At 50.5% G+C, this 17,485-nt stretch overlaps 2 protein-coding genes across 4 annotated transcripts in view; one reads left to right on the top strand and one right to left on the bottom strand.

The window, feature by feature from the left end:
• Positions 1 to 415: 415 nt before the first annotated feature.
• MON1A (MON1 homolog A, secretory trafficking associated) lies at positions 416 to 5,508 on the bottom strand. 2 transcript variants are annotated; one of them, XM_064156450.1, is made up of 6 exons: positions 5,291 to 5,508; positions 4,150 to 4,291; positions 3,422 to 3,889; positions 2,452 to 3,217; positions 2,208 to 2,355; positions 416 to 1,584 (listed from the first exon to the last, which is right to left on the bottom strand). In XM_064156450.1, exons 2-6 carry the CDS (start codon positions 4,274 to 4,276, stop codon positions 1,444 to 1,446), a joined length of 1,650 nt encoding a protein of 549 aa, XP_064012520.1. In that variant the 5' UTR covers positions 4,277 to 4,291; positions 5,291 to 5,508; the 3' UTR covers positions 416 to 1,443. The 2 variants fall into 2 exon arrangements, with proteins under 2 accessions (XP_064012520.1, XP_064012521.1); XM_064156451.1 differs by lacking the exon at positions 5,291 to 5,508 and adding an exon at positions 4,395 to 4,687.
• Positions 5,509 to 5,742: 234 nt separating this feature from the next.
• Positions 5,743 to 17,485, top strand: part of RBM6 (RNA binding motif protein 6) — a 59,168-nt gene continuing 47,425 nt past the window's right edge. For both annotated transcript variants that reach the window (XM_064156448.1, XM_064156449.1), the window contains exons 1-5: positions 5,743 to 5,819; positions 10,332 to 10,441; positions 12,919 to 14,257; positions 15,005 to 15,094; positions 16,539 to 16,608. In XM_064156448.1, coding sequence (XP_064012518.1) covers positions 10,398 to 10,441; positions 12,919 to 14,257; positions 15,005 to 15,094; positions 16,539 to 16,608 — 1,543 coding nt within the window. In that variant the 5' untranslated portion in view covers positions 5,743 to 5,819; positions 10,332 to 10,397. The remainder of the gene's footprint in view (positions 5,820 to 10,331; positions 10,442 to 12,918; positions 14,258 to 15,004; positions 15,095 to 16,538; positions 16,609 to 17,485) is intronic.

Genomic DNA, 17,485 nt, shown 5'->3' on the forward strand with positions numbered 1-17,485 from the left:
TGCACCCACGGACTTTCCTTCATCTGAGCAGGGCGCTGTCAGGGGAACTTTGGTCCCAGGAGGGGCTGGACAGCCGGCAAACGGACTTCCCTGCCTTAGCACCTGGCTGACATCCATCGGCCCCTTCAGGCTCCCGCCCAGCGTTGTGCAAGGCGTGGCAGTCCTGTGCCTTACTCAACTGCTTCTTCCTCCAGCGTCTCCCGCTCGGTTTCGACATCAGCTGGCGCTGGCCAGCTCGTTCCAGGCTTTTCACCATTCTTAACCCTCCGGCCAGCATTATCACCATCTGCCTTGCACTGCTCTCTCTGGCAGCTTTCCTGTCCCCCAGCAGGTCCCTGGGGCTGGATTCAGACCAAACATCCACCCCAGCTTCGCCCCTGCTAAGTGGACACCCATGAACATGACAAGACTCGACTGAGGGTCCAGAAAATGTTTATGAGTGAAAACAAGCGATTACACTCTGGCAAGAGCACAAATTCAGGAGCAGAGTCCTTGTGCTAGCCCTGCTGGGTTCCTCCCAGCTCTCAGTGTCTGGGTGAAACCTAAGTGGCTCTGCCCCTCCTTGAATGCCCCCTCCCAGGGCTCAGCAAACAGGACCAAAATGCAGGGTCAGGTCCTGCCTGGCATTCATAGGTGCTCAGCCCCCATCAGTGCCTGGGGACAGCTAGGGAGGAGGTGGCCCCCATGCAGCAAGCTCAGCATAGCTGCCCGAGGGGCTGAGTTGGGAGGGCACATGACCCTGTGCCAAGGGGAAGATCCTCCTTGGGTTGGGGGGATACCAGGGCCCCATGCCAGTGGGGTCTCCTAGGGGCTAAACCCTTTAGGACCCACTGCCCAGGAGCCAGCTCCATAAAACCACAAGCACCTCAGTGGGCACCCCAGTAGCTCAAGGTCACTGGGACAACTCTGTTCCCAATGGGGAGGTAGGCAGGAACCTGCTGTCCCAGCTAGGGGCAGGTTAACCTGCCGCCCTGCCTACATGTCCCCGGGGACATCCTTCTGGCCACAGTGGTGGCCTCAATGCTGCCATATATCCCCTCGGGACCCCCACCCTTGGCATAGCCACATGATGATAGTGAAAGGAGGGTGCTGGGCACAGGCAGCAAGGCCCAAGGCCTCAGTTTCCCACCAGTGACCTGAGGCACTGGTAGCCCCTGTCCAAGGTGCCTATAACAACGAATGAAGCTGGGGATCACAGAGGAAGGGGCAGCCCCCCAACTAGGGGTATTGCCTGCAGATGAAACTCCTGTTCACACCTTCCTCTGGCAGTTGTGCACCCCACCTCTACTGCTCAGGTTGGACAGTCCCACAGATGGGTTTCCCTGTGCTTCAGGGTCCTACCATCCCCTCTCCCTGGATGCATGACCCAGGTTTCCCCAGAGGACAGGCTCCCCAGCATAGTGGGGGCTCTCTCAGCTGGCACCATGCCCCGGGTAATGCATGTCAGTACGTCTGGGGCGTGAGGATGAAGAGTCGGTCTTCCTCCTTACGTATCCACTTCATGAGCTTGTTGACAGCACTTATGGCACCAGCCTTGGTCCCAAGAGGACTGTAGCATATGTAGAGCTCAAAGGCGCTGGTTACCTGAGTGGAGAAAAAGGGTACACTCTGGGAACACATCTGCATTCCACTTGGGGCTGACACTGTATCTTTTCACCATGGACTACTGGGGAAAGGCACAGTGGCTCCAATGCAGGAACATGAAGTGGCAATGGGGCACCCTAAATCCATGGCACCTGTTCTGCTCAGAAGTGGAAGGATCAAACTCCAGGATTTGCTCCCAGAGTGGCAGTACGGAGTTCAGCACAGTGCATGGCACAGCTCTTGGTGCTGGAGCTCAGTTTCCTGTTTTCCTTGTGGAAAGGGTAATCGGACACTGGAATTGACTGCCTGGGGAGGTGGTGGAGTTGCCATCCCTGGCGGTATTTAAGGAAAGATTGGATGTGGCCCTTAGTGACATGGTCAGCATGACATGGATGATCTCAGAGGTCTATTCCAGCTTCAATAATTCAGTAATTCTTGTTGCTAACACTGCACCTCCCTGGAACAGGGGTGAATGGGGACAGACTCACCTCTAAAAGGACAGTTCATGGATTGGGAGCCACTCTGAGGACCAGAGCTGGTGCTGTATTGGGCCACCACCCGACTACTCTGTCATGTAGGACCAGAGAAGATGAGCTCACCTGAACCCTGCAGACAGTTCTTACCCAAGCCAGGAGGTTCTCATGGGGGCCTGTAAAGTAGATGTTCTTCAGGGGTCGTGAAGAGTTGTGAGCTCGGCTGTGGAGGTACTGGTAGAGCCCCAGGAGCCTCTCTTTCTCCTCCTCCCGCACATAGGGTGCCTCAATCTCAGGGCTGCAGAAACACAGCATGCTGTTAACCACTCTAGGAGAAGGCTTGACCCATGCCCCACACCATGGCCTTGGCCTGATGGTTCTCTGGGGGCCTCACCTGGTGAAGAGCCCAGAGCTCTTAGACTTGTAGATGAAGTGCCGGAGGTCAGGAATGCCCACCTGGGCAACGCTGTAGAAGGGGGTGCGCAGGGCCTCCTGCAGAGCGTGGTGCACCCCTCGCCGCCGTAGGCGCTCCTGGAAGCGTCGCTTGCAGTCAGAGACAGTGAAGAAGTCCTCACGGTCAGTGGAGACCAACAGGAGGCACAGGTCCATCTCCTGCTCCAGGTAGGAGATGTGGGCATGGAAGAAGCCGCTGGAATTGAATTTGGGGAGGCAAATGGGAGTCCAGGCTTCACCCTCCCGGAAGGAGGAAGAAGAGCTGATGAGGTTAAAGAGCAGATGGAGGTCAATGGGGTGGAGGAATTGATCCTTCTTCCTTACAAGAGACACCAGTTGGTTCCCTGACAGGAGAATGGAAAAGACCAGGCTTTTGGCCTTGGCCTGCTGGAGGCTGGTGCTGACAGCGTCCCGGACACTGGCAGCCAGAGGCAGGCAGCGCACAGCACCCATAAGGAAGCTGGGGTCATGGGCCATGAGGTCCAGCAGGTTGTCAGTGATGCGCTCAGAGCCAGCCAGGAGCCTGCGCAAGTCATAGTTCTGCTTCTGCTGGAAGATGTGGTTGAGCTGGGTCCAAGTGAGCAGGCTCAGGATCTGGTAATAGATGTAGAGCAGCTCGTGGGCGATCTCCTGCTCCGACTGCTGGGTCCGTGCCACTGCCACCAGTACCAGCGGGCTCCTCCGCACAAAGACAACTTTGTAGCCATCTGCTTGAGAGGAAGTCCCCAGGGGCCCGGGGACAGATCTGTAAGCCTGGCTCCTCAGGGCTGCAAGGAGGACACAGACTACAGTCTCTACACTGCCTCCCCCCGCCCCTTCCCTTTAATCTTCCCTTATGGACAGCCCACAGTGGCAAACGCACAGGCAGGCAGGCTGTGACATCTCCTGTCCCGCTCCCCCCAGGGCAGTACCTGCATGGATGGACCGGATGGCATTTTTCTCAGCCTCCAGGAAGGACACTAGGGCCATCATGACACCCATGGTGCTGGAGAGGGCCTCCTCGGAGCCATAGCGGGAGTAGACGGGCTTGCCAGCCTCACTCAGTACGAAGACATGCTTCCGGTGCATGCGCCAGGCCTCCATGGTCACATCCTCCTCCTCCTTGCCCGACAGGACCGAGTCGCGGCGGGTGGTTTGTGGAGAGGCCTCTAGCTTCCCCTCCTTTCCCTGCCTCATCTCTTCCTCCAAGTCGAGGGCCATGCCCGTGAGCTGCGTGCTCAGCTCGCTGAAGTCCTTGCTGATCTGCTCCATGCTGGTCAGCTCCGCTGGCTCACTCTGCCTCTCCTCTGGGCTCCGAACTGCAGCCGCCCCGTCCTCGGGACTCGTCAGGTCCTCATAGGAGCGAGTGTGCACGAACATGGCTCCCTCCTGGCCCGCCCCTGGGAACAATGGCTGTGCAGCATCTGTCCACCAGTGCCCCATGCTGAGGCAGCAGGTGAATGGAGGGTGCATGAGGGTGAGGGGTTTGCAGGGAAGGACCTGCTCTCCTCTCCCCATCCCATGGCACCCAGGGGTGGGGACTGGCGGGGACTCAACCAGTGGGCCTATTTCTCCCTGCTCATAGGGCTGTGGGGAGATCAGCCTGCAAAATGAGGAGATGCTTTTCTCAATTACCCCTGAAGCAAGCTCAGCCCCGTACCTGGCTCTGTCCCCTGTGCCAACCCTGGTGTGGGGCTCTCAGACCGCTCTGTGTGCTGCCCATCTCCTGGTGTCAGGGACCCGTTGGGCACTTCCCAGCCTTTCTTCTTGTGGACATCTGCAGCCATTCCTCGGGGCAGGACCTGCATGCGACCCACAGTGTCACACTTATATCCCTCATCTACACAATGGGTCTTGAAACACTCTGCTTTCAAGCAGGGCCATGACAGCACCCTCAGCCCAAACCTGCTGGCTCAGCAAGCAGCATATAGCCCTGGTGACACGTCAGGAAAGCCACTCTAATCCAGCAGGATTTCCTCCCTTCCATGGCCCCAGCAACTTTCATCCAGGCTTGGCCCCGATTTCCCTCCAGGTGCTGGAAAAGCTGCTTGGGCTTTCTCTGCCTTGGCTTGGCAGCAGTGGGGAAGAGAAATGGGCCTGGGTGGGGCTGGTCCTGTACAGAGACAATCCCAGTGGCCTCATGTTTGCAAAGGGTGAGTTTTATGAATCTCCTCAGCCTGGATTAGGTAGCTGAGATGAGGAGAGGATGGTGACACTCCTCCTGAGGCCATGGCCTCACAGGTGGCGTAAGCCTATGTAAGCAGGGTGCCTGGAGGGTCAGCTCTCCTGGGCACAGCCTGGCCCAGAATCAAACGCACATACACGCACACACAAAAACAAATCCAAGCAAAAGCAACAGGATACACGCTGGCTGGCTTGGGCTCCAGTGCCTCCCAACCTCGCTGTTGAGGAGGCTCACAGAGTCACAGCTTCACTTCGTGCTTCATGACACCTCCTGTGTCCCGGACACCCAGCCCCAATCCCAGCAGGTAACAGTGCGCCTGGATGGACTGGACCTTGACCCCAAAAGCCTACGACAGCCCAAAAGCCCTTTACGGTGCTGGGCTGTGGATTAGGGCCCCGTCGTTGCCTGGCCCTTCCCTTCCTGACTGCACCGCGGGCAGCCTGCTGCCCTTCTCCGGAGCTCCTCGCAGGGAAGGGGCACCCTGGGACACCCACTGCCCACGGCGGAGCCCTTTTTGGTCCCCCTGGAACGAGGAGTCACCACTCCCGAAGCACCGACGTGCCTCAGGGAAGCAACAGGCCCGGGATGTCCCGAAGGACAACGCGCAAGGACCGACCTTCGAGATTCCTCCCGTCGGCGCCGGAGGCCCGGGCGAGTAGCGCGGCAGGCACAGCTACGGCGGAGGCCGCCCCACAGCCTCCGGCACGGCCTAAGCAGGCCGAGGGAAAAGACACCGGGGCCGAACAACCACCTCCCGCCCTGCCCTGGGCCCTAACCTCCGCCGCGGCGGCCCCGGCATCGCGGCACCCCGCCCCAGCGGGACCCGCCCCCACGGCCCGGTCGGACCCGGCCTCGCCACCCCAAGGTCGAGCGCCAGCCCCGCGGCTATCATGGGAGTTGTAGGCAGCGCTCCCTGCCCACCGCGGGACCGCAGCCCACCTGCGACTACGAATCCCGGCATGCAGGCTGGGGGGCGGGGCCCGCCGGCCGCGCTGCTGGCGCGGGGCGTGTCGGGAATAGCAGTGCGGGGGCCGGCGGAGGGGACTCCGCTGCCCAGAGTGCCGTGCGCAGGGCGCAGGCGAGCGGAGCTTCCGGTTCCTCGCCGTGGCGGCGCTGGGCCTGGCTCGGCGGGAGCGGCACAGGAGGTGAGGGGCGGCTCTCCTCCGCCGGCCCGGCCGTGACCTCTCTTAGGGGGCTGTCCCATGCGGTGGGGGCCGCCCGGTGTGACGGGAACCAGGCAGGACTGGCGGGTTTTGCGCGGGGAGGGGTGCGCGTGTGCGGTGGCCGGGGCGGCGGGGCTGGGGCGGCTCCCGGAGGGCTGCTGGGGTGCGGGAGCAGAGCGCCAGCGTCAGTCACTGAACGGGCGGCGTCCCGTCAGAAAAGCGGGGAGGCGGTGTTTCTCGAGCGTCCCTTTGGCTAACGGGGCCCCTCTGCTCGTGTTGAGAGTGGGGAAACGGGGTAGGGGTCTCCTGAGGAGCTCCCGGTAGGGAGCCTTCCCACGGAGCTGTTCGGAGTATGTGGAGGGGTCTATCCTAGGGTCCACCTGCCGTAGTGAAGCAAGGGGTTCCTCCCTAAGAACCTATCACGCTGCGGGACAGTGTCTCTTTTCGGGTCACCCGTGACACGGGCGGTGTTTGAGGGTGGGGGTCATGAGGAAGCAGCTCTTGTCTGCGTAGTCCCACCTGGCCCTAAGGCTGGCCGTGGGCTCAGACGGAAACCGTGGGCTTGGGCAGCTCATTCCCAGTGTGAGAGGAGCACGGAGTGTTGTGCAGGGCTTTGCCAAGCCTTGGGGCCTGCTGTCTGTGTCGTTGTCTGTGGCTGTGGTGTTTCTGGGTGTCTCTTACTGTGAGGCCCTGATAAAAATTAGGTCTTTGTTTACAACGTGTTTTATGTGTTTCCATGAAGAGATGGACAAAAAGTGGGCTGGATTCATCCCGGGATGCAGAGAATGGTGATGGGGGCTGTCACTGGGAGTTGATAGTAATCCCCAGTGATGAGCTAAATGAGTTTTGGGCTGCAAATAGAGGCTTAAGTGGAGAAGGGATCTGAGACCCTGGAGGGTCAGGATGTGTTGGAGGCTGGTGAAGGCCGTGAGCTACTGGGAGCAAGGATGTTGAGACTGGTATCTCAGGAGTTTAATGGTGTTGCTGATGTGTGGTATTCATTTTGCAAATGCTACTGCAAGTGGAATCCACTTGCCTATTCCTGCAGATTGCTAGTGGTGTGAAAGCCTTACAACACCTCTTAGTTGGGAATGTGCTTGTGAAGTCCTTTGGGAAGGCAGAGTCAGCATAGAATTGAGGAGGTTTTAGAAATTCACCTAGTTGCTTCTAATATGTGTTTTTAAAAGCATCATAGAGCTGAAAAGCAAACACACACCCCTTTCAAGTGAAAGCCTTCAACTTGACATCCGGAAGAGCCAAGTGGGTTCTCTCCTTGCTTTCACACTTCAGCAACATGGTTTTGATTCTTCTTTGCTTCTAGATTAGACATCTTCAACATTAGCATTGAAAATAACAGACTTCCTTTGCTACTTCCAGTTTCTGTAGCTTGGGGAAATGCTTTCTTTTGTACCTACTATAGTACTTATATTTCATGGAGGCTTTTTCCTTTCTTCAGCCTTAAAAAGACATCACTGAGCACAGAAAGTTATTCCACAGCAAACAGCTTCTGTTCTTTGAGTGTAGTCTTGTGCGTAGTGCATGTTTGAATTCCTCCTGCTCTATAAATATCAAGTCTGTCACCCTCAGCAAAATATGTGTGGAGTATTGGAGCATTTTTCTGAGAATAGCATCTCTTTGAAGCTTCACCTTGCCTAATCCATCACCAGTATCATCTCTGTCTCCCCAGACTTGGGAAACTGCCACTCAAAGTTGGGCGTAAGTTGGTGAGGAGATGCTCAAGAACTGTGTTGGCATCCCTTGCTCTGCCCCTTGACAGAATTCTTCAATTATTCCTTAAGCAGACTGGCTTCTTAGTCTGGCTCAGCTGCATGATCCTGATGTATAGTCCCATTATTTTGCTATACTATGATGTAAATTGATGTAAAGAGTCTCCCATTGGGCTTGGCTTGTGCAGTTTGGGAAACAGAATTGGGAACATCCCCAAAGGCTGTCTGTGGGTTGGAGAGGGCAGGAGTAATGTCCTGAGGAAGTCCTTGGGTGTAATGGCCAGGAAGCATCCAGAGGGCTGTGGGACCACTGGTCATGGGAGACAGAAGACCACAAAAGAGCTTCCTCTCTTTTGAGGCGCACCTTCTGTATCTTCACTGGAGCTGAGGATGTGCCACCAGGAAAGAGAGCCAGCTGGGAAAGGAGGAGGGAAGTAAAACATGCTTTTAGGATGCATATCTTCCCTCCTGAATATTCACTATAATTACAACAGCTAATTATTGTCTCAAAAGGACTCTAAGTCCAGGCTCTGTGAATAACTGGACCACATTGTGCTTTCTGTGGCTGTTACTGTGTCACTCTGAAACATGCTCTGTCCCACGGGTGATTGTGACTGAACTGTGGCAAACCTAATTGATCCACAGTCCCTAGCACTTGAGGGTGGATCTTTGCCATGCTTTGCTGCTGGCCTCAGCCCCAGGCTCTGTTGGATGTCTTTTGCAAACAGCCTTGCACACACTGACCAGTCTCCCAGCACCTGCCCGTGAGTAGTATCTGAGCTGGCTGTTATGTGAAAGGTAAATTCTGCTGGTGTCTCATCACAGTGTCTTTTGGAGCAGGGTGTACTTCCAGGAGGTCTTGGTGTTGGTGGAGGCCAGTCTTAAGAAGTTTCTGACCCTGTCCTGATGCTTGCTGTTGCCTTGTTTTGTGGGCCTGTGTAGTAAACTATCACTGAAATGACCTGGGTTAAATATAACTCTTTTCAGAGGGTCATCTGTGGTGCAGCCCCAGAAAAGCAGTAGCTGGCACAGCTAACATGCTGCACGTTGCCAGAGGTGGAGCATAGGCAGCAAATCAGGCTGACTAGGGAACTGCTTGAACTGGTGCTGCTGCCTCTCTTATTGAACCATGACCTCATGCTCATGGATGTTGCTGCATGGCTCAGCTAATCTATGCCAGGCTTGGTATCAGTTCAGTGGTGTTTTTTTTCCTGTTAGACAACTCCTATATTATGTCTGAACAGTTGGCATGGGATTTTTTTAGTTTAAGCATCAGTAAGCTTGTTGACTTAATGAGAACTGGAGTAGAGGAGGAAATCCAAAAGCGAGGAACAGGAAACACCAGGTCCTCAGATATCTGCAGGCTGTGAAAGATGGTAGATAAAAGGACTGGCTGATGACAGGCACTTGTAATGATGACTGCTGTAACCATCTTCATTCGTCTGCTCTCTCCATGGAGGGAGGAAGAAGAAATGACAGGGCTTGTGGAGGAGATCCTGTGAACTAGGGGGGCTTGCTTATTTCTTCAAGAGCCATGCCAAATGTGGGCAGACCAGTGCTCTTGGGCTTGAGTGGTCAGCTGAGCGAAGCTGTTTTTTAGAGATGGCATCAGTTGTGGTTGTACCCATTGCCTTCAGCAGCCATGACTCCCTTGCATCTTGAGGCCTGTCAGGCCCTGCCATCCCTGGCTCACATGGTTGACTGCTGATGGGCCCCACCAGGAGTGGGTACTCTCTTTGGCAGGACAGCTTCCTGTAGCTCCTTGGCACAGGCAGCTGCTGGCAGTAGCACCTGGAATTGCTCACCATACTAACATCTATCATAACCTGCTCTGTTGACCTGCTGCCCATATGGCAGTACTGACCTTTGGAAGTGAAAAGAAACAGGATCTTGTGTATTTTTCTTCAACAGGAGCAGCTGTGGCCTAAAAAGCTGCTGTGGAGCAGCATGCAAGCCCCAGGTCCCCTAATGCTGGTCTGGTGACGCAGCAGACAAGCTGAACCACTGGGCCTCTGTTAGCCAGAGCAGGTTTGAGACTGTCAGGTTGCTACCTGCCTCATTTTTCTCTGCGCTCTACTGCAGCTGTTTTTTTGGGGTAGGGGGAATGATGAAAGTACTTCTCCTTTTGAGTCTTGGCTTTGCCAGTCAACAGGAAATCCTCACCTGCCCTGCTGGTGGGAAGAAGAGGATAAAATTTTAAATCTCTGTTGAGGCAAGTGTTCTTTGCATCCCTCAGCTTGACAAGGGCAGTGTTGGGGAGAGCACTGCCTGGAATGATTTACTGGCAAAGCTTTCTCTGTTATCTACATACTTTTGATGGCTGGGTAAGCATAGCAGACCAATGGTGGTGATTGTTTCCTTGAACAGCAAAGAGCTTTTGGCAGAAATGGTTTGGATTAAACATTAATTGCAAACTGTTGTTCAGTGACAGTCCTTGATGTTTCTAGATGATGGTGTTGTTATGTTTCTTGCTGTACTTCAAATAGTGTCAGACAGCACAGTATGTTGGAGAGCTCTGTGTTAATCCAAGCAGATATCAAATAGTTTGCCCACCCATATTGACGGTTTGATACCAGGAGTCAATTTGCGTCTGCAAAACGTGGAGAAATAGCACAACTAAACTCATTCATGGCTCATTGTGGTCTTGCATCGTTGTGGATCCTTCTTAGAGGTTCCACACATCTCTTCTCCCAACTGGTGGTGCTTTTCTTAGGTGATGTGTATTCTTTGCCTTGTGACTCACATTGTCCTGTCATTTATTCAACAGGTTGCACTGTCTTGGTGTTCTTAGAGCGACTTGTCCTTTTCTGGCAGTCTACTAAACACAATCAAAATGTGGGGAGACCATCGACAAGGCAACAGGATGGGGTCTTTTCGGTAAGCATGTGAACAGACAGTTTGTTTCAGCCACACTCTTAAATGCCACAAGCCACAGAATGTTCTGTTTGTCAGTATTTTTGCATATCCTCCCATAAGGAGACTAGTTTGGTTTAAAAACTCCAAGCTCCTTTTGGAGCTTGGTGTGATTCCCAAAGAACAGGCAAGTTAAGGAACAGTGGAACTTCCTATGTTTTGGTCAAGTTTTTTTATCTGCCTTGGTTGTTTTTTTATCTTCAACAATTGTTCCTTCTCCATGCCACCTTTTCTAGTGATAATTAGTTCAGGTCTTATGAACTAAGGTGTTGATATGTCATATGGATTGTGGTAATGTGCACCTAGTAGTGTGATGCTGATTCTTTTCAGCTGTGGTGCTTGGTTTAAACTCAGAAGTAGGCACTTCATTGCACACAGGATTTTATGAAAAAAAAGGTTGAGAGTTTAGTTCTGTCCATGAGATTAAGCAGACCGTATATCCCCATGGAGTCCTCAGGACAAGAAAATCATGGATCTGTTGGAGTGAGTCCACAGGAGGCCACAAAAATGTGAGTGTTGGAATTTCTGCTCTGAGGACAGGCTGAGAGGCTTGGGATTCTCCATCTTCGAGAAGAGAATGCCCTGGGGGGGACCTTCTTGTGGCCTTTAGGTACTCGAAGGAGCCAATAAGAAAGACTGGGACAATCTTTTTAGGAGAGCCTGTTGCAACAGGGCAAGTGGTAATGGTTTTAAACTAAAAGAAGGAGATTTAGACTAAAGAGAAGGGAGACATTTTTCACAATGAGAGTGATGAAATGCTGGCACAGATTGTCCAAAGAGGTGGTAAATGCTCAATCACTGGACACATTCCAGGCCAAGTTGGACAGAGCTCTGAGCAACCTACTCTGATTGAAGATGTCACTACTCACTGCAGGTTAATTGATCTAGATGCCTGTGAATGTCCTCTCCAAACCAAACCATTCTGTTCTATGTTCTTGACTGTGCTTCTTCATAAGACATTTTTAAATGTCACTGGAACGGTTTTAAAGATTCATGTACAAGTGGACCTGCACAGTATGATATTTTTCTTTGTTTGTGTTCCTCTGGTTGTTACTAGGCTCTGTTTGCAGGAGTGCCCTGGGTGTAAACAGAACCACAACAAAGCAACAAATAAAATGGAGGCACCAAGAACTGCTGTGCATGATTCTTTCTTACTTTGCTCACATGTCCAGCTCAGTTACTTGAATATCGGTGTGTTAAAGGCACTTCCTCATGTCATACCTTAGGTTTCTGTAATAAGAATACTTAACATAAGCATCCAATGGTGATGTGTTGAGAAAGCTGATGACACTTAGGCTACAAAAGCTAGAATGTGGCTTAACAGTATTGATAAGAGTGTGATTGTGTTTTGTGATGGCATCAGTAGGGCTGTTCTGCTGATTTTTCATCATTCTTTACTGTATCGAGTGGGGAATTCTAACTTTGAACAAAGTTTTAATTACTGTTCTGTAGGGTGTTGAGGCAGGGGTGGTGAAGCAGGGGCATGTAGCAGAGATGTGTGTTTGGTTGATTAACTGTGTAGACATTCCCCTGTGTTCTGCTGGTGAGTGGTTCTGTAGAGAAACTCTGAGAAGAACGTGACTTGCTGTAGTTGCTAAGGAGTTGCCCACTGATTTGGGCAGCATTCAGTGCTATTTTAAAATGTGGTGTTACTCTTGTTCGTATTTTTTTAATGTATTGGAGCCTCACCAAGATGAAAAATCATGTAGTTCCCCCTCAAAAAAAACCCAAACCCAAGCCTCACTAGGTTTTGGAAAACTGTCTTAAAACAAAACCTCTTCCTGCATGGTTTTATGCAGGTATCAGGAGCGCTCTCGGGTATGGTGTTGTAAACTTGGTGTTAGACAGCCAGTCTGGAGGCATGAGCACAGGATCATCCTGAGTGATGATTGTTGGCATATTCCTGTGGGGCATCCTCAAAACCTGAACTGACAGCTTTCAGCATTTTTCCAGTTTAGACTCCAGCACGAGGAAGCAAAAAATGAGTCTCTGAAGTATGTTAATAGAGCATGTTTGGTAACCTCTGCTGTTGTGTGCCTCAGGATGACGCGTTAACTTAGCAGTTTGTCATACTGCCCGGAGAGCTTAAGCTCACGTGTGTGCTGGTGGTGCTAATGAACAACCTCACCAGCTGCTGGAACATTGAACAGCTGCTGAGCTGTGTGCAGTGCAGGACTATGTGGATTGCTGCCATCTTTAACCCATTAATATTGCAGGTATTCCCTGTTGAGTGCTTCTGGAAATTGTGCTGAAATGGGAGCACCCAAGTTTACTTTCTCACATCTGTCGTATGCTGCCTCATCTTAAACTGCCACACATCAATATCTTCTGCGGATCTTAGACTGTTACACAGCTCTATAAAAGTTTAGAGAAGAATGTGCTGCTGTGTAGATTTCAGACTCTTAAGCACGTTATGAATAATACTGTCTTTATTTCTACAGTGGGAGCCAAGAAGAAAGGTTTGCTCCCGGGTGGAACAGGGAATATCCTCCTTCCCTTGATAGTCTTGGTCAAGAAAGACACTCTGGCAACTTCTCTGGCAGAGAATCACTTCCTTTTGATATCCAGGCACTCACAGGCCTCCTCAATCCTCAGTTTGCCAACAGAGAGGAACCTTCTTTCAGCTTTGGAGCTAGAGATGGACCACGTAGTGACTTCAGAGGTGGGGAGGGGCACCATGATTTCAGGGGCAGAGATTTCCCACCGTCTGACTTCCAGGGCAGAGGAGAGTCTCAGATGGATTTCAGAGGCAGGGAGCCATCCTCTTCTGAGTATAGGAGCAGGGATATGTACTCTGGAGACTTCCAGGAGAGAGAGGGGCCACCAATGGACTTCAGAGGTGGGGATGTTCCCTCGGTGGATTACAGGAACAGGGACACGTTCCGTATGAACTACAGGGATAGGGAAGCACATAATATGGATTACAGGGGCAGAGATGAACCTCCATCAGACTTCAGGGGAAGGGGATCTTTTGATCTCGACTTTAGAGGTCGAGATGGATCTCATTCAGACTTTAGGGCAAGAGATGTGCCTGAGGTAGACTACAGGGGCAGAGAACATTCCTATTCAGACTTCAGAAACAGGGATGTACCTGATTTGGACTTCAGGGGTGTGGGCACCTCTGATTTGGACTTCAGAAACAGAAATGCACCATCATCAGACTTCAGAAATAGGCACAGGTCCCGGTCCGATCAGGATTTTAGGAGCAGAGATGTGCCTCCTCCTATGGACTTTTCAGATAGGGAAATGCCTCCTGTGGATCAAAGCCTTGTAGATTTTAGGCGCAACCAACCTACTGTACCTTTAGCAGAAAGAGAGGGCTCTGGTTTAAGTACCAGCAAAAGGGAGGAGTCTGCACTTGGTCTAGATAGGACTCCCTTTGGTAGCCAAAAAGGAGAATTTCAGCATTCGGAAACGTCAGCCAGAGAAGAGGAATCCCTGGGACTGGGCCTTGAAGACGACTCTGCCCACAATTTCCAAAATAGCCGTGGACCTCTTCCTAGTCTTCAGGACCAAGAGGAGCAACCTCAACCCTTTGCTAACAAGCAGCAACAGCAACAGCTTTCTGGGGGTGAGCAGCAAGGATCCGATTCTGATCTTATGTTAAAGGATGATGGTGACCTGGATTTCTTTGGAAGACAAGATACTGACTACCGGAACATTGAGTATCGCGATGTGGATCACCGGCTGCCAGGGCATCAGATGTTTGAATATGAACAGGGCAAGTCCTTTTCAGAAGGAAAACCCAACAAAGATTCTAGGCCCTATAAGAGCCTTCAGGTAGGTGGGTTTTGTCAGTTGATGTTTCTGTTTGCTGTGTGTGGGCCAGAGAATGAAAGGAGCTGGGAAGGAGCTGTCCTATGACATCAGTTCTTTCCTGATTCACTGTCCTTTTCTGAGACCATTCTCGTGCTCCAGGTTGTTTTAATGGGTGCCCTTTCTGTCTCAGAAATACTTTCCTCTGAAGAGAAATGCAATTTAACAAGATTTGGTTCAGAAAGCTCCTAAACTCAAAATTATCAGACCAAGGGAAGGTGCTGGGGGAAGTACATGGATGCACTTATTTTGTTATTTTTCTTCTGGATATTGCCTGTGAGCACCACAAGAGAAGTTACAGGCTTGGGTGGACCTGGTAGAACAGTATGGCTGTTCTCCTGCATGCTTTGTTTTCCTTCAGTGTCAACTGTGAAAGCTGAAGGTAATGTTAACTACTGAGTTAGTAACTCTTATGGAATTTTCATCTCCCAGTGCTGGAAAGCAGAGAGAGGTGACATGGCCTGGTTTATTTTCCTGGACCGGGGTCTCAATTGTCCAGCTCGGTGAGCACATGAAGCTAGCAACACTTTTGGAGCTCTAATCCTTGAGAGCTCTCTGAGTCTTTCACAGTGCTGTGGGTGAAGATTTGGGAAAGGCTGCTTATGAGCTACTGCCTTTGAATTATACCTTTCTTTATCTTGTTACTGCTTGTGTATCTTGTGAGCTACCATCTCTCATTTGTCTAAACCATCTTGATTGTGTGAACTCAAGGACCAAGATTACCGGACCTGTCCCAAATATGTGAAGCCAAGCAAGCTCATTCGGCTTGGAGGAGTGCCTGAGACTGCCACAAAGGATGATGTAAGTGAGAGGGATTCATCAAAAAAATTCTGTCAGGGGGTTCTAAAAGGACCATTTTGAAGCTTGATGTGGTTCAGATGGTGTCTGGTGTCAGAAGCTGGATCTAGAAGTCATTGCAATGTTAGATTTATCTGAGTTTTCTGGTTTTGAGTGAGTCTGGAAGTTACAATTTAGTTTTTTTTGCAGTCACCTGTGGGATGTTGTTGGCCAAAAGCCTTGATCCAGACTCTTTTGAATATGCCCTACTTCACCATTGCTTTATATGTACCAAATACTGTTATAATTTTGTTGCTGTATTTTGGGCTCTGAAGACATGTAGTGTCTGACTGAACCTGCTCATTTATAGTTACTTGAAATTGCTTTAAATGAGATCTTAGAAGGATAGAAAAGATGTCAGCTGCTACTGCTAATTTTAGTAAAAACCCCAAAAATACAATCTGGGCTACAAGGTGAAAGAACCTCCCTCCTTTTCCAAACCTTCCACTTCAAATTGGGATGTTTATTTGGTGGCAGTTCCAGATGTGAAAACCCCTGCATGCAGCGGTTTTTGATAGGGCTAAACTGTGAGATCAGAGCTCTGAGGCTTGATACTGGAGAGCTTATGGAAGAAACTTTGTTCGTCAGAGGATAATACTCAGAACTGTCACCTCGTGTCTGTAGTCTGTTGAGTTTCTTAAAGGCCTCACCTGGAATACTGCATGCAGTTCTGGGCTCCACAGTTCAAGAGGGACAGATGTTTACTTGAGAGAGTCTAATAGGGGACTACAAGGATGATTAAGGACTGGAGCACTGCCTTATGGGAAAAGGCTGAGAGACCTTTTAGTCTGGAGAGGGAATTTAATAAATGTTTAGAACTATCTGAGGGCTGGGTGTCAGGAAGGAGGGGATGGCCTCTTCCACTTGTGCCCTGTGATAGGACAAAGGGCTATGGATGTAAACTACAGCACAGAAGTTCCATCTCAACATGAGGAAGAACTTCTTTACTGTAAGGATCACAGAGCACTGGAACAGGCTCCCTAAAGAGGTTGTGGAGTCTCCTTCTCCGGAGACTTTCAGGACCTATCTGGATGCATTCCTGTGTGTCCTGCTCTGTTGGGGGGGAGTTTGAACTCGACCTCTGGAGGTCCCTTTCAACCCCTAACATCCTGTGATCTTTGACCTTAAGTATCAGAGATGAACTGGCTGGCTGAAAGCAGCATAAAGAACTTTCGTACAGTAATATTGTGCAAATTATGCTCACTCAAACCCCAAAAATGCTTCCCAAAACTCGGCAAGCGGTTCTTGTGTTCTTCTGAAACTTAGCCAGGAAAATGCTTCAGAACATTAGTTTGTTACAGAGTTAACCTAAAAGGAAAAGTCTTGGAGACAGAAATGTAGGTTAGCAAGTGCTTTGCTTTTGGAGGTATGATTTTGGAGACTCAAATGAATCTTGTTTTTCCTGCAGATTCTCAATGCTTTCCGAGGGCCTGATGGAACACCTGTGAAAGACTTGAGGCTGAAAGATTACAGTTCAGGTGAGAATGCTTTTCCAGTGCTTCTGGTTTCAAGTTTTCAAAAGGCTGGTTTTCATTCTGATACTCACTCAGGCAGTTTGGTTAAAGCCTTTGCTGCCATTATTGCAGGTGTTTTCAAATGAAAACACCCACTGAGTTGTAGTTTGTCTTCTTATCTTCAAAACTGATGGCTGTGCTCGCCATCAGAGGTGAAGCATGTGTCCTGATGCCTCTAGAGAGACACAGGAGCAGCAGGAAAACCAGTAAGGCTGTTGTAATAGCCATCAAGAGTAAAGCTAATGCTGGCATGGGACAGCAGGTTAATTCCTCAGTAGGCTTTTAAAGGTGTTGTTATTAAATCCTGTTGGATCATTCTACATCTTGTTTTTGAGAGAGTCTTGCTGTGGAAGATGTCCTACACAAAGTTCCTCAGGAAGCCTCATACATTCTGATGTTTCTCCTTCAGTAACATGAAACTGTTACCCTTCTTAGACGTGAAGACAGGTTTAAAAAAAAGGAAAAACAAGTTTTATCAGCACATATCCAAATACTGGGTCTGGATGCTCTTCCTTCTTCAAAGAATAAAGTTTTGCTGTTACTTCTGATCAGTGTGTGTAGGATTCTGAAGAAAGAAAGATTTTACAAGGCTGCTTTGTGAGAAAGGTGTACTGGAGCAAAGATGTGCGATGGTAGGAAATGCAGGGTGAGTCCTGGGAATTGGTTTGGGTAATGCTGGCAGGAAATACCTAGAAACTAGCATTTTAAAGTAATTTTTAAATTAAAGCTGGGAAAGCAGAGGCTTCTGCCTTTATCATGCTATTTCTTCTTACTGATCTGGGTTGCACTTGAGTTGGCTGAAATTTTTGGTGTTGATACATTACATAAAGGCTTCCTATGC

This window comes from Pogoniulus pusillus, chromosome 16 (genome assembly GCF_015220805.1).
Source record: "Pogoniulus pusillus isolate bPogPus1 chromosome 16, bPogPus1.pri, whole genome shotgun sequence".
In the NCBI taxonomy this organism is placed as follows: domain Eukaryota; kingdom Metazoa; phylum Chordata; class Aves; order Piciformes; family Lybiidae; genus Pogoniulus; species Pogoniulus pusillus.

Excerpts from the sequence above, each read along its gene's own strand:
- MON1A (XM_064156450.1), bottom strand. The coding sequence starts at position 4,276 with ATGGCTGCAGATGTCCACAAGAAGAAAGGCTGGGAAGTGCCCAACGGG. Across the intron at positions 3,890-4,149 it reads GGCACAGGGGACAGAGCCAG|GGGCGGGCCAGGAGGGAGCC; the intron begins GTACGGGGCTGA and ends CATTGTTCCCAG. Across the intron at positions 2,356-2,451 it reads AGCTCTGGGCTCTTCACCAG|CCCTGAGATTGAGGCACCCT; the intron begins GTGAGGCCCCCA and ends GTGTTTCTGCAG.